The following is a 13,918-nucleotide window of genomic DNA, read 5'->3' as shown; positions in this document are numbered from 1 at the left end:
TATTTAACTAAAAATGTATTTATTTCTTATGAAGCGTTGCCAAACCGCTGATGTTCTCAAAATCTAATCACGGTTTCATTTCATCACTTGTTTGAGCCACAGCTTTCAGAGTTCTGCAGACCTGCTTAAGAAATGTCTCTAGAAGGTACAAAGACTCCTAATTTCAGTCCGATGAGTCACTTTCTCTACTTCTGCGAAATGAAGAAGGATTTGTGTGCGTGATTTCTGACGACACTCGTTGCTCTTGTAACCCTGCAGGTAATCCATCAGCACCGATGGTTATCAAACAACTAAGAGAGCAGTCTAAACATGTCAAGGCACAAATACTGTACACACTGTGGATGGGAGTTTGTTACAGTATTAGGCGGTGGGTTATGACCCAACATGCAGAATGAGGAAGCGTGAAGTTGCACAGACACATACGACTCACTTCAGATCCCGGTTCATTTGCTGTCCAGTCATGGGGACTTTAACAGACCGTCTAGCTATACTGGTTCTCCTTTTGTCCACAGCATCAAACGTCTGCGGTAAGATGGTTTAATTAATAATATTTTATTCAGCCTTAGGCTTTTTTTTTTTTCACCTGCCGATGTGTATTTTTGTCTCATGTCTCTGAAAGTTCCGCGAAGCATAAAGTCGATACACGTGCGTGTGATCACAGTTATTTAATAGCCTACAATTTTCTGAAAAGGAAAAATAAAACCGCAGCTGAATATCTTAACTAGATAGGCGCTGCTGTAGGATCTGTAATTGCGCTGCTTCCTCGTAGCTTTCGCCACCTCTCCTTATAAGGGAGTGAAAATAGTCGGGTGTGTGTCCCATTGGAAGGTGACCTGCTCTGGCTTCTCTGTACTCCACATTATAACGCTCATTATTTCAACTTAACTAATATTTTTTTCTTTTCTTTTCTTTTCTTTTCACTTGTCATCAGTTCAACTTAAATACCTTAGCACTCACACTAACTTTTGATTTCACTGATGATCATTTTTACTTGTTACAAAACAAAGCCAATCAATGAATGAACTTAAGTTTTGTGAATGAAAAGCAACATACAATCAGGTGAGTGTAGTAAGCAAGTGCATTTACATGAGATGATCTTTGACTATGCCTGACTATAATTACTTATTGGCACTTATTTATGAACTGAATGAACTTAGGTCATGTTTTTATATAATGCTTATTCTCTCAGATCATTTACTTTAGCTCACATTTAACAAACTTGTCACTGCTGACCGTGTTTCAGTGTTAATCTACAATCAGCCACACCCAAAGGCCTCACAAGAGAATGCACTGAAAAGGGAGTGGACTTCATTATTCTTCTAACTTTTTACACATTCAACTCAATTTGAAGAATTTAATTATATCCTCTTAGACTCTATCAAACACTTAGAATCTTATAGTATCTGAGAAGAGCTAAGTAGCATCTTAGTGCTACTTCGTGTAAAACCAGTCAACAATGTATACCAACTGGTTGGAAAGTTAGAAAGACACTATACTCTATAGTATTGCATGTATTTTTACATTTTTCTGGGTGTCATTTTCACAGATTCCAATATATGCACATCACGAGGGGTCACAACATGTCAACAGTGTCTGGCTGTTCACCCGAGCTGTGCATGGTGTTCTCAGGAGGTAAAAACACACACATAGACACGGTTTCTACTCACTCCTCCCCCTCACTCCTCAGTGAAGCAAGTTAGAACTGAAATCTCATTCCCCACCAGCTTGCTTCATTCCATCACCCTCTAAAGCTTTTTCATGGTACATAGTCAACACAGATATACACCCTAGGCTCTCAAGCATAATTAAGAGAAAATTGTCCTGCTGCGTCCAAATAGCTAGGACAGGCACCTCCACAGATATTGGTTATTTGTTTGGCAATTTTCTTGTTGTTGTTTTTTGTTTTTGTTGTTGAGGGGGGGGGTTAACATCCAGATGCCTAAAGGGATTCATCATAATGTCTGGAGACTGGGGTTCTTTTGTTTGTTAAGAAAATGTATAAACCACTACACTATGGAGCCACTTACTGTTGTATTATATACATTAAAGTAACTAATGAATGCAAAAGGCCCAACAGAATGGCTGTGATTGTTTCAGGAGTTTGGGAAAGGGGCATCTGGCAAATCTCGCTGTGACCTAAAAGAGAATCTACTGAAAGAAGGATGCAGCGCAGCGTCACTGGAGTTTCCCTCCAGCACCCTCACTATTCAGCAGGATGTGCCGCTTAGTGACAAGGCATCAGGAACAGCTAAAGATGTTACTCAGATCAAGCCTCAAAAACTCCAGATGACTCTAAGACTGGGTATGTTAACACCCAACCAGATATCATCTGTATAAAGATCAGAAGATACATGCAACAGCACCATTATGCAGCCGGCCATAAAGAGTCATTATTATTGTTCTACATGTAGAAATAGCATGACGGATGTAAACTGATATTAATATTACATCTTTTTCTCCTGGTAGTAGACACCTTTTGAGTTAATTGTGCTGTGTAGTTAATCAGTTTTATCCTCTGTCCCTTGTCCAACCCTGCGGTCCTCTTCTTGTTCCTCTCAGGTGATGCCAAACGTTTCACTGTGTCTGTGAAACAGGTGGAGGATTATCCCGTGGACCTCTACTATCTGATGGATCTCTCATATTCAATGAACGATGACTTGGCTCGCCTCGTCACCTTGGGCAATGATCTTGCTGCAGCCATGGGCAAAAAAACAAGCAACCTGCATATGGGGTTTGGGGCCTTTGTGGACAAGACTATGTCCCCATACATGTACACTTTTCCTTCACAGGCAATCAGTAATCCGTGCTATGGGTAGGTATGATGCAGGCTGTTGTTAGGTTTAAAGTAGATAAGGAGCTCTGGTGGAGATTTTTCTACCAGATGTGTTTAGCAACTTGAAATTGATTTTCCTTTTTCACTGATTCACTTTCCCACTATCTCACGCTTAATATAAACAGGATTGGTGTACAATGCCAGGCTCAGTTCAGTTTCAAGAATGTGCTGTCACTGACAGAGAAGGTATCTCGTTTCACTGAGGAGGTGAGGAAACAGCAGATATCCAGAAACAGGGATGCTCCAGAGGGTGGATTTGATGCTGTCATGCAGGCGGTGGTGTGCAAGGTATAAATAGCATAAATATGTCAACTACAGATACACGTCCTCAGAGATTTTGCAACACAGTATGACCCTATGGAAAAGAAAAATAATGTTTTCTTTTCCTACAGTAGCTGATGTTATATACACATACGTCTCTAAACATATACTTTTCTATTATCAGCTCCTTTTGAATTTTTTTAACACATATTGGTAGTTTTTTCAACTTAATTATACATTTGCTGTATGCTTTATCTTTTTTTTATGGTATATTTAACTTTTTATATTATATTTTATATTATATTTGCGTATCCATCATAATTAGGATAAGATTGGCTGGCGTCCGGATGCGTCACATCTTCTGGTGTTTACCACTGATGCCAAAACTCATATTGCTCTGGATGCGCGCATAGCTGGTGTTGTCCAACCGAATGATGGAGAGTGTCACCTTGATAGTGACAATCTTTACAACAAATCTACAGTGCTGGTAAAGAGAGACAGTTAAATGCATAATTTTAAATGTTTTTGGACAAAGTGCTGCTTTTCCAAACTATGTTCTTCTGGTGTCTTCCAGGACTATCCCTCTTTGGGGCTCTTAACGGAAAAAATGACCGCAAACAACATAAATTTAGTTTTTGCTGTGACCAACGAAGTGATACCAATTTACGATGTAAGGAAAATGGACTGCTTGTGTCACGTGATAAATTTACTATTGTAAAAAACTTTCACTATCTTACCACCATGTCTCTATTGCCAGGAATACAGTAAGCTTATTCCAGGCACAACCGTGGGAACTCTGTCTGGTGATTCTGGGAATGTTATTCAGCTTATTGAGCAGGCATATGCGGTAAGGAGTTTTTGAGGTTGGAAAGACAAGTAGAATTTGCAAAATAATGTTGTCTATTTGATCTGTAAAGGTACACTAGAACCAATATGTGATTTATACCTTTAATCTGAGCAGAAAATTCGGTCTAAAGTGGAGCTGGAGCTGTTGAATGTCCCAGAGGAGTTAAATCTTTCTTTCAACGCCACTTGTCTAAATGGAGAGGTCATCCCCGGAATTAAGTCCTGTACTGGCCTCAAGATTGGAGACACAGTAAGTAACGGTTCAGGAATCTTCAGTATGCATCCAGTATTTCTACACAGACTATCAAAGAGGCATTTCTTCCTCTTCAGGTGTCATTCAGTGTTGAGGCTCAGTTGCGGAGCTGTCCTAAGGAGAAGAGTCGCACCTTTACCATCAAACCTCTTGGCTTCAAAGATGCCCTTGAGGTTACGGTGGATTTTGCCTGTGGTTGTGAGTGTGAGGCAAAGGCACAAGCCAACAGCCCCCTCTGTAGCAACGGCAACGGGACCTTCAGGTGTGGTGTTTGTCAGTGTCACCCAGGTCGGCTGGGCCCGCATTGCGAGTGCTCACTTGAAGACTACAGTCCATCTGATAATGCCAACTGCATCCGGGAACCAGAGGGCCCAATCTGCAGTGGGAGAGGCGACTGTCTGTGTGGACAGTGCTCGTGTCATACAAGAGAGTTTGGTCAGGTGTGGGGAAAGTACTGTCAATGCGATGACTTCAATTGTCTGCGCTTTAAAGGAGCTCTGTGTTCTGGTGAGTAAATTGTTGTTGTTGTTGTTTTTTTATCGTCAAATCTTAAACCATCAGTTTAACATTTTGCAATAGCACAAAACCTGATGCACAAACTGAATATCAGTCTTCACTGACAGAACAAATTTCCTCCTGAGCAAAATCAAGACACATTGCTTCATCAAGGTGCAAAAAGCTTTTAGCTTCACATAAGAACCAAGAGGAACACACACGTGCTACACCCAATATATTTAGGTCAGACAACCACATACAGCACAAAAAAACAATTTTTTGTCATACACATGGCCTTTCACGGCCACATCCAGGTCATCGTGACACTCAATCCGTAGTCGATCAAAGTAAACCTGCAGTGGTATGTGCAAGTATATTATTCTAAAATCATGACATTTAAAAAGTCTGTAGTAAGGATCTAGAGAAATTCTAGAGACTTTGCAAAAATGTCCAGGTTATTAAAACATCAAGCATATTTTCTTAATTTTGCGGTTATGTTTCCATGCTGATTTGGGGATTTACACAAAATCCCCCTTCACTCAGTCAGCTTTTGAAAATATCAAATCACGGGCATTGAACTACCTGCAGGGCACTAAAGATACACAAGATAATATTATATCATATTAAAAGCTGTTTTCTTCACTAAGAGCAGGAAAAATGACGTTTCTCTTCCCTTTTCTTTCCTTGCTCTGAGGCTTTGTTGTATGCTTTCTTCCTTTCGCTCTTTGTATATAAACATATCTCAGTTGGTTTACATAGTTTTCCTATTACATAGGTAGATAAGCCAAAAAACTAGGCTACTTAAAGTTCCTGTGCCATCATTAAGACAGTCTTTTCTTGCTTATAACAGACATGTAAATTAGTACAAAATTATTAAACATAAGCAATCATACTTATCAAATGACCAACGCTTTGTCAGACCTGCAAATATTATGTCTGTGCTCTGTAGAAGGCCAGTCAGAGAACACACCCATTTACTGCTATGTTTTTGTGATATGCAATTGCTATCTCTATCATTCCCAAATGCAAGTTGGTGCAACTCACTACAGAGTTACTCAATTACAATAATAAAACTTTAGTAAGCTTTGTCCTTGAGTAATTTATTGTTGCAGCATTTTGGCTCTATGATTGGTAAGAAGGAGTATGACTAATAGTAGAACAGGAAACTGCTCTTTAAAAGAAATAAGGAAACTTTTCCTATTAGGGTTAGTACTCGTTCTGTGTTTACTCAAACTTTGGAGTAAACATGTCAAGTACACGGACTTGTGTTACTGAGGTACCTCTTCTTTCTACGGTAATGAGGACGCGAATACCATGAATCACGTACTTACAAGCAAAGTTCATGGAGCTATAAGAAAGTGCATTCAGACACAATAAGTTAGCCTGAAAGATCCTGTCAGCTTTCATTACAGGACGTGTAAGAAAAATCCATTTTAGAGATGTTAGTCAGTCACCCACATTTTTTAAAGTATATTATTGAAATTTGAGACAGTTAGTAGTCCACTGTAATTTTCAGTAAAGTGCAGAAATATGACATGAAAGCCCCAAATTAGGCATGCATCCTCTGGAATCAAGTTTTACCTTAAATAAACTTACATTGCCAAGCTGAAATCCAAATGTGACATACTTGTGTCAACAAGGCAAATGCTCACACAGGTTCTTTCTTAAGGGAGATTAACTTTTGCAGACACAAAGCCAGTACTGGTGTAAGTCAGTCTATAGAGCATTAGTGCTAAACCGCAGTGTGCAGAAGTGGTATTTAAAGCATGAGTGTCCCTTGGCTGCATCTTAGTTGAAGCTACCACGACACAGGGCATAAAAAAAGTTAAATCTCTGTGACGTTCCCTGTGGGTGTGCAGATCTCCTACTGATATGAAGCTGTTTCAGGGCTCAAGAACAGGAGCCAGCAAGCACAGCCCCAGGGAGCACAAATAGGAGGGAGGAGACTACAGCAAAGTTTGCATTCCTCTGCTGATTTTTGTTTTTTTACCTTTCCTCATCAGTACACTTCACTTGATTCTGTTTCCGCTTCTTCTCCAACAATGTAAGGTTATGTTTTAGTACTCTGTCTTTGTCCCTGTCCTTGTCCTGTTATCGTGGCCCCACTATTAACCTGTGCTCTGGGATTTGTTTAATTGACTGAATTATTGTGCTTGCTCACAAAGAAATGAGCATGATGTAAAACTAAAAACCCCTTTTCATGTTTGTGAATCATCTTTCAGTTAATGAAAGCAGCACAAATACTGACTCCTATTAAGTGTTGTGTAGAGAAAAACAAAAACTAACTTGTGACTCAAAGCATTTTTCTTGTTTCCAAAGCCTTTATACATATCTCAGCTCTTATGTTGTTGACAGAGTTACTGAGAAAGATTACACAACAACTCCACCGCCGGGCTTTATATGTGAAATTGTTAACCATTAACACGGACGGCCCTGCTTAAAACGCATTTTAAAAAGAAAAGCCTCAGCTGACAGGGTGAACACGGTGGAATTGTTTGTCGAAGCTTTGTTGATTTGTTTTGAGCTCTGGAATTAGTTACCCTTACACCTTCTGTGATCTTTCAGCACTAGTCACTCCCCCTGTCTGATCCAGATGGACTGTGACTCACTCGCTTGGCTCATAATCATCCAATGCCAGTTTAGTTTCCTACCCTGTTGTCGCTGGAGCTCTGCAATAATATCCAAGGTGGTGTAATGTGCTGATGTGGGGTGTTGCACAGTAATGCAGGAAGAAAAGCTCACCAACCAATCTTCTCAGGAAATGGATGACAGCTTCCTAAAATGACTGGATGTTTCCATGCTTTCTGTGCTTCACGACATCTGAGGATGTTTGTGTCACTCTGTGTGCCTGCTTGGCCGATGGGATCAGGAATCATTAAACTGTACTTTCACAATAGAACATTTTCTGCCCTTCTCACAGTGGGGATGATTAAGGGAAATGCATGACGCCCATTGCTGAGTAATTCAGATGCAAAAACAGCTACCAAGTTATTGCTTAACACAGCAGCATTTTCAAGGGAAGATTCAAATGATGTGGGAAGAAATCTGAAACAGATGATTGTTTTCAAACGCTGACTAGTCTTTTTTTATTATTTAAACAAAACAGTTCAAGCAAAGGTCATGACAAAGGAGGCAAAGTTATCATTTTTTACAATGAATGACAATGAAGACCTAAATATAGACCTAAAACAATTAAGGAATAAAACCACATCACTTAAAACATAGTACATACACTCTTTACTTCTGGGGCCCCCCATGTGCGGCAGCCTGTTACAGCAGCTCTGCTCATTTCTGAGCTTCTTTCTTATTTCATCTTTATTTTCTCGTAATTTTTAACTGACGTTTTAGCAATTGGATTCTGCATGTACTACTGTTTCATGCTAGTTCTGGTCATTTTTCTAACAAATTTCCCACGAGTGGGTCTAATAAAGGTTTATCTCTCTTTCAAACACTCACTCTCTAATTCCACTTCCTTCAAAGAAGTGACCTTGCATTCATTTCATGAAGAATAACACTCATCCTATCTAAGCACACTAATTAGGTAAGTATACACACAGACAAATGTGCACACAGATTCATTTATATTTATGCAAGTAGTATTTTGTAGGTTTGTGTCCCTCTTGTAGTTGTGCACTTAAACTGTATATTTTTGATTTCAAGTATTACAGAATAAATTTGAGCACTTTTATAGTCTTACCAAAAACTCACTTTATACCACAAATGACACTGTCTTTTTACAGAAACGTGCACGCCTTACAGTCACACCTTGACCTAAATGAACCTACCCAGGTCTAGCCAGTCAGGCTGAAACCTATATTTAATCCCAGGATCTTTTTGCTGTGCCTCTACCATGTTAGACCCTGCATCACAATGCTGCCACAAAGAATTAGCTTTTCATTCTTTTTAATTCTTTCAGGTCACGGGAAATGTGATTGTGGGGTGTGCAAGTGTGACGCAGGATGGAAAGGAGAAAACTGCAACTGCACCACGCGCACAGACACCTGCATGTCCAGCAGTGGTTTCCTGTGCAGCAGCCGGGGTATCTGTGATTGTGGAGTTTGCCTTTGCACTCAGCCTGGTGCCTACGGAGCCACCTGTGAGAAATGCCCCACCTGCCCTGATGCCTGCACGCTAAAAAAGTGAGTTAATCAGAGATGAAAAAACAACAGAAAAATCATATGAGAACTTGTAATTTTCAACCAAATGTAGACACATTTTCCTTGGACAAATTGATTTACCCTAAAAACAATTTCACTGGATTAGTGAGATATCTTGTTTAATTTTAGGGTAAGTGATTGATCAACTTATTGAACAATTATCAAATCATCCCTATGTGTAGACAGCATACTTGGCTTCTCAGGGCCCTACCTGTTGTTGGCAAAATAATGTTCTGCAAATAACTCACGTTTGCTTACGTTTTCCACATTCCATAACACAAACTACTCCTACATATTTTTTAGTGCAGACGCTATCATGTATAAGAGATGTAATGTGTGATGTCCGCTGAATGCATACGAAGTGAACCACTTACTGTTTTTGCAGGGAGTGTGTCGATTGTCTGCACTTCAAGAGAGGACAGTACATCAAAGACAACAGTTGTAATAGAATGTGCACCGATGAAATTGAAGTAGTGGAAAACCTGGGTGAGAACTCCACCATTTCTAGTCTCTTTATTGCTGCTATCCTGGCCTGTTGTGGTAATGTTGTATTTCTGCTTCAGATCATATGAGCATAATAAAATTAAAAGTATTTGGAGGCCTCATGAAAACATTGTGGTCAAAGAGTATTGTGGACTGCTCGATACTTTAGTCTCATAAACATACCTTAAAATAATGTATTACCTTGTTCTTCATCTTCACACGATCTCGTCCCACACAAGCGGAAAAACGCAATGGAGTAAACTGCTCGTACAAAGATGAGAACGACTGCGTGCAGCACTTCCAGTATTATGTAGATGTTGCCGGCAAATCCATTCTGAGCGTCGTGAAAGAACCAGGTACTGTGAAAGTTTGTGTGCATTTATGGGATTCTTAAACTGCCAGAGAACTGAGCGTTATAATTTAGGCACATTATTAGGGGAGAATAGTGTGTGCTTGAGTTCCATTTCAGTCTGTTTTTCTGGACAGCCATAGCAACAGGGGAACAGTGTGTGCATCTTGTAATGTGTTATTATCTAAAGAACACATGATCAGCCAGTTACCCACATCCACACTCTCCCACACCACAGAAACTCAGACACATTGCATTGATGCTTCAAATAATTGTGAAATGTCTCTCACCAGATTGCATTGATTGCTTAACTTCTGATTGCACTACATTTCTTAGCAAACATGGTGCCAAAAACTGTGAATTAGCTCAGTTTCTCCCTCTCTCATGTCTGTCAGAGTGCCAGCCTGGTGCTGACATCTTGGTGGTGCTGATGTCAGTGGCTGGAGCCATTCTGCTACTGGGCCTTGTTGGCCTGCTCATATGGAAGCTGCTGGTCACAATCAAAGATCGCAGAGAGTTTGCCAAGTTTGAGGAGGAGAGAGCCAAAGCCAAATGGGATACGGTGAGAAATAACTCCATTGAAACACCAGAGTACAACAAAAGCAATATCGTTTTGCTTTCTATAACCTCTAGTGCTTTTAACAAATCTTTTTTTTTCAATTTTAAGACCCAAACATGAATATGTATAGGGTCTTTTTTCTTTTTCTTTATTCTTTTGAATTTTAAATTGTTTCCATGATATTCATTTTTTACTTGCTTTTATTATTGTTCAGCACTTACTTTGTTTGTAACTTTGTTTTGAAAAGTGATTTTCTAAATACAAGTAAAGTAATGCCAATACACTGTAATAACAGAATATATCTGCCCTCTAGTCTAGCCTGCATATGGCAATGTTACATATCACCATGGAGCTGAAGTAAACACCACTGTTTTATTTTCATAGGCTAACAATCCTTTGTACAAAGGAGCCACCTCCACCTTTACCAATGTAACATATCGGGGAAACTAACGACTAATGGCCAAGAGGAAAATCTCAGGGGTCAACGACAAAGAGGGAATGTAGCAGCACAGAAATGGATTGCAAATGAACATACTGTACACTGTCATGTGACCAGCTACTGTAGCTGAAAAAGCAGTTAATGTGGTCAAGAACTTGATGTAATGATTGTACATAATATAAAAGGAAAAAACAAAACAAAATGTTTTGTTATAAAGAACAGATGGCTGTGTTCTTAGTCATTCTGTTTCTACACTGTTTCACTTCTGGTGTATTCTAAAATACTAAATGTGCATTTAAGAAAAGGAGATTGGTTGTTACTGTGGTTTTTCATTTTTGTGGTATTGTGTCCACCACTGCAATATTTTTTAAGATGAATATTTCTGTACACCCATTACCACTTCTCCTTTTTCCTAATAGTCAGTTATAACAGTAGCAGCAACGAAACTGCAAGGATGCAGCTACTGCAGATCTAGTTTATAGTGACGTCTGGGATGTACGCTGTATTTAAACCTCCTAGGACCTGACGTCCACATATGTGGACATCACATTTTGGGTTTTCTAGACCAAAATACTAAATTTTGCTCTACAAGGTCCTGATATCCACTTACGAGGACATTATAGTTCCACTGTTCTATCAAAATTTAAAGTGAATGTCCTCATATGTGGATCTCATTTTTCCCAGAAACAAAAATCAGGTAAAAAATAAAATCACATAATTCTTTGTTTTTACATTCATCAGGTCCCAATCAGCCCAAATAGCAAAGAGCAATTAAAAATGCATGCTATGAAAAAGTTTGTGTCTTAGAAGGTTAAATGCAAAAAAGAAATTGCCACTTCAATAATCTTATAGCATAATTCTATAAAGATTTTCTTCTATTTTGGTGCTTTTGGGGATTTTTTATATATATTTTTTTCTTTTGTAAAATATATAACTTATTCTGTGCTCTGTTGTACCTTTGCTTTTGTAAATGTAATTCTGATTTGATTCAGTTCTCTACTGACCACCACTGTGCCACACTTTTTTAGCCTCTCTGAAATGTGACGTACATTTTGGTTTTACATTCGTGGTTCTCTCAGGATGTTTGCATTTTTTCACATCTTCTAAAGTTGTTAGCGGTTAAGTTGAAGACACAAATATTCAAGCAACTTTTGTGTGTCACTTGTGTGTTCCTTTGAAAAATGTACATATATTTTTTGCTTATTAAGATCTGACTTAAAACAGAAAATTGAAATTGCAATAAACATTCACTCATACACTCTTCAGCAAGGAGCTAATTGTTTTTGTTTGTTTTCTCCCAACTCTATTCGTACGAAGAAAAATAATAAAATGATTTTGTTATGGAGGCATTGCAAGAAAATCAAATCCCTGCACAAAGAAATAGAAAATAAGCCTATAGTCACTTGATTTTATGCAATACTTTAATAATGAATTAGCTATGATCATGCACACAGTTTCACTGTGATGTGTGTTTTGGAAACTATATTCTGCAACAACTTATCTGCTATCAAGTCAGTCAACATTTCCTGTTTTGAAGCACACAGGATATTCTTTCACATATCTACAGTATGCAGTTCATGCAATATGATATACTTCTCTTCTATCTACATATTGCTGTCATCACTACAAGTATCCAAATTGTTACCCAGTACTGCTTTCAACTGCTTTGCATTCAGTATTTCAATATCCTGGCTTTGTTATGTCCCCAGGCTAGTCCAGGGGTTAGGGACTAACATAAAGTTAAAACAATGAAGGAGTCGTCAAAATGGTATTATTAAAAAAACAAACAAACAAAGGTTTATGGTCTGCTAGTGTTAAAGTTCTGGTTCACACTGAGGGTACAAGGGCAACATGACAAACAAAACATCCCTGATACGAAAATAAAAGAAACTTACCTAACTCCAAAGGAAACAAAATATACAACCTATAACCATAACAGGATCACAAAACAAAAGGCAGCTCTCCCCTACAAGCAGTCTGAACATGGAAACACAAAATGCACATACACGTCAAAAGGTAAGCCTGACAAATATGTCAACCACTACATTACAAAATTACAACCCTTACATAAACAATATATTGTTTGAATTTACTGTGTTTTCATATATTAGGAAAACGGGTTAGATACTTTATCCCACTTGTAATTCAATTGTTCACAGCCACATGCAGGTGCAGGTTTATATCTTAACTTCTGGCTTATTTCAAAATTGGTAAACTTTACAATTGGCCTAACATTATATGCAGTTTTAGCTGTTACAAAATGTTGAATGTTTATTATTTGCTTCTATTGTATTATATTTACCTGAATGTAGGATTAGTGAAGCTGTGATGTCACACAGGCGGTAGGATTAATAGTGATCCCCGTATCAACACAGCTAGGCGTGAGTAAAATTTGCTCTACAAACTAGGAGAATAAAACGCTGTGAAGTAACACCCTGCTGTCTTGCAGAAAATGATTGATGAAAATGAGTTAAAAATGATTCAGTGTTTGCCACAGTAATTACATGCTAATCAAAAGTAACAAGAAATGATTGCATTTGAATTTCAGTACTTGTGTTACATGTTGCTTTCAGAAATAGTGGAATTATGGTACTGTACAAAACTCTTGAGCCACCCCTCATTTCTTTAGATTTTGCTTCCAAGGATCCAGGTTAATTTTTTAAAGCAGTCTTGAGCAATAGTTCTACAAGCCTTCTAAAAGTGTTTCAAAAACTTTCTCAGTTTCTTCTTCAGTCCAATCGTTGTACCTGACCATTTCCATTTCTTTTATGAATCATTAAGAATAGAAACTCACTCAGGGGATTCAAGATTAGGTTTATTTTGTCACACACAATTATGCAAGTGCAATGAGAAAACCAAATCCCTACACAAAGGGATATTAAAGTCTGACTGTGCATAAATAAGAGGAAAACACAAATAGAGACTGGAAAACAATAAATGTTTTGGTTTGGGGTTTTTTTTTTTATAACTAGTAGGGCAACTATAGTCGAGTGTAGATGAATAGATGTGTAGAGGGTAGGTAGGTAGTGGTCGAGGTGGGCTAAAGTCACCGTCTCATTTAGCAGCCTAATGGCCAGAGGGTAAAAGCTCATTCTCATTCTTAGCCAGCACATGGTACTGTATCACTAATGGAAGCATATGAAATAGTCTTTTGCTGGGGTGGCGGGAATCTCTGGTTCTTTGTGAAATTTCACATTTATTATTTGCTTAGGTTGTATGGATTACCATCCTAAGGGCAAAATG

At 38.5% G+C, this 13,918-nt stretch overlaps 1 protein-coding gene across 1 annotated transcript; it reads left to right on the top strand.

Annotated features, from left to right (window-relative positions):
* Positions 1–265: 265 nt before the first annotated feature.
* itgb3a (integrin beta 3a) lies at positions 266–10,984 on the top strand. The gene is made up of 15 exons (XM_040045329.1): positions 266–527; positions 1,547–1,632; positions 2,098–2,302; positions 2,560–2,812; positions 2,959–3,121; positions 3,420–3,581; positions 3,669–3,764; positions 3,852–3,941; positions 4,056–4,190; positions 4,271–4,700; positions 8,605–8,827; positions 9,231–9,331; positions 9,568–9,684; positions 10,073–10,239; positions 10,621–10,984. Exons 1-15 carry the CDS (start codon positions 392–394, stop codon positions 10,684–10,686), a joined length of 2,430 nt encoding a protein of 809 aa, XP_039901263.1. The 5' UTR covers positions 266–391; the 3' UTR covers positions 10,687–10,984.
* Positions 10,985–13,918: the final 2,934 nt, after the last annotated feature.

The sequence above is a fragment of the Simochromis diagramma genome, unplaced genomic scaffold (genome assembly GCF_900408965.1).
Source record: "Simochromis diagramma unplaced genomic scaffold, fSimDia1.1 OVJJ01000321.1, whole genome shotgun sequence".
Taxonomy (NCBI): Eukaryota; Metazoa; Chordata; class Actinopteri; order Cichliformes; family Cichlidae; genus Simochromis; species Simochromis diagramma.
The sequence above is the reverse complement of the archived record's forward strand: the minus strand, read 5'-3'. Positions and strand labels throughout refer to the sequence as shown.

Coding starts and splice junctions, on each gene's coding strand:
- itgb3a (XM_040045329.1), top strand. CDS start 392: ATGAGGAAGCGTGAAGTTGCACAGACACATACGACTCACTTCAGATCC. Junction 2,813..2,958: donor ATCAGTAATCCGTGCTATGG/GTAGGTATGATG, acceptor TAATATAAACAG/GATTGGTGTACAATGCCAGG. Junction 4,701..8,604: donor TAAAGGAGCTCTGTGTTCTG/GTGAGTAAATTG, acceptor TAATTCTTTCAG/GTCACGGGAAATGTGATTGT.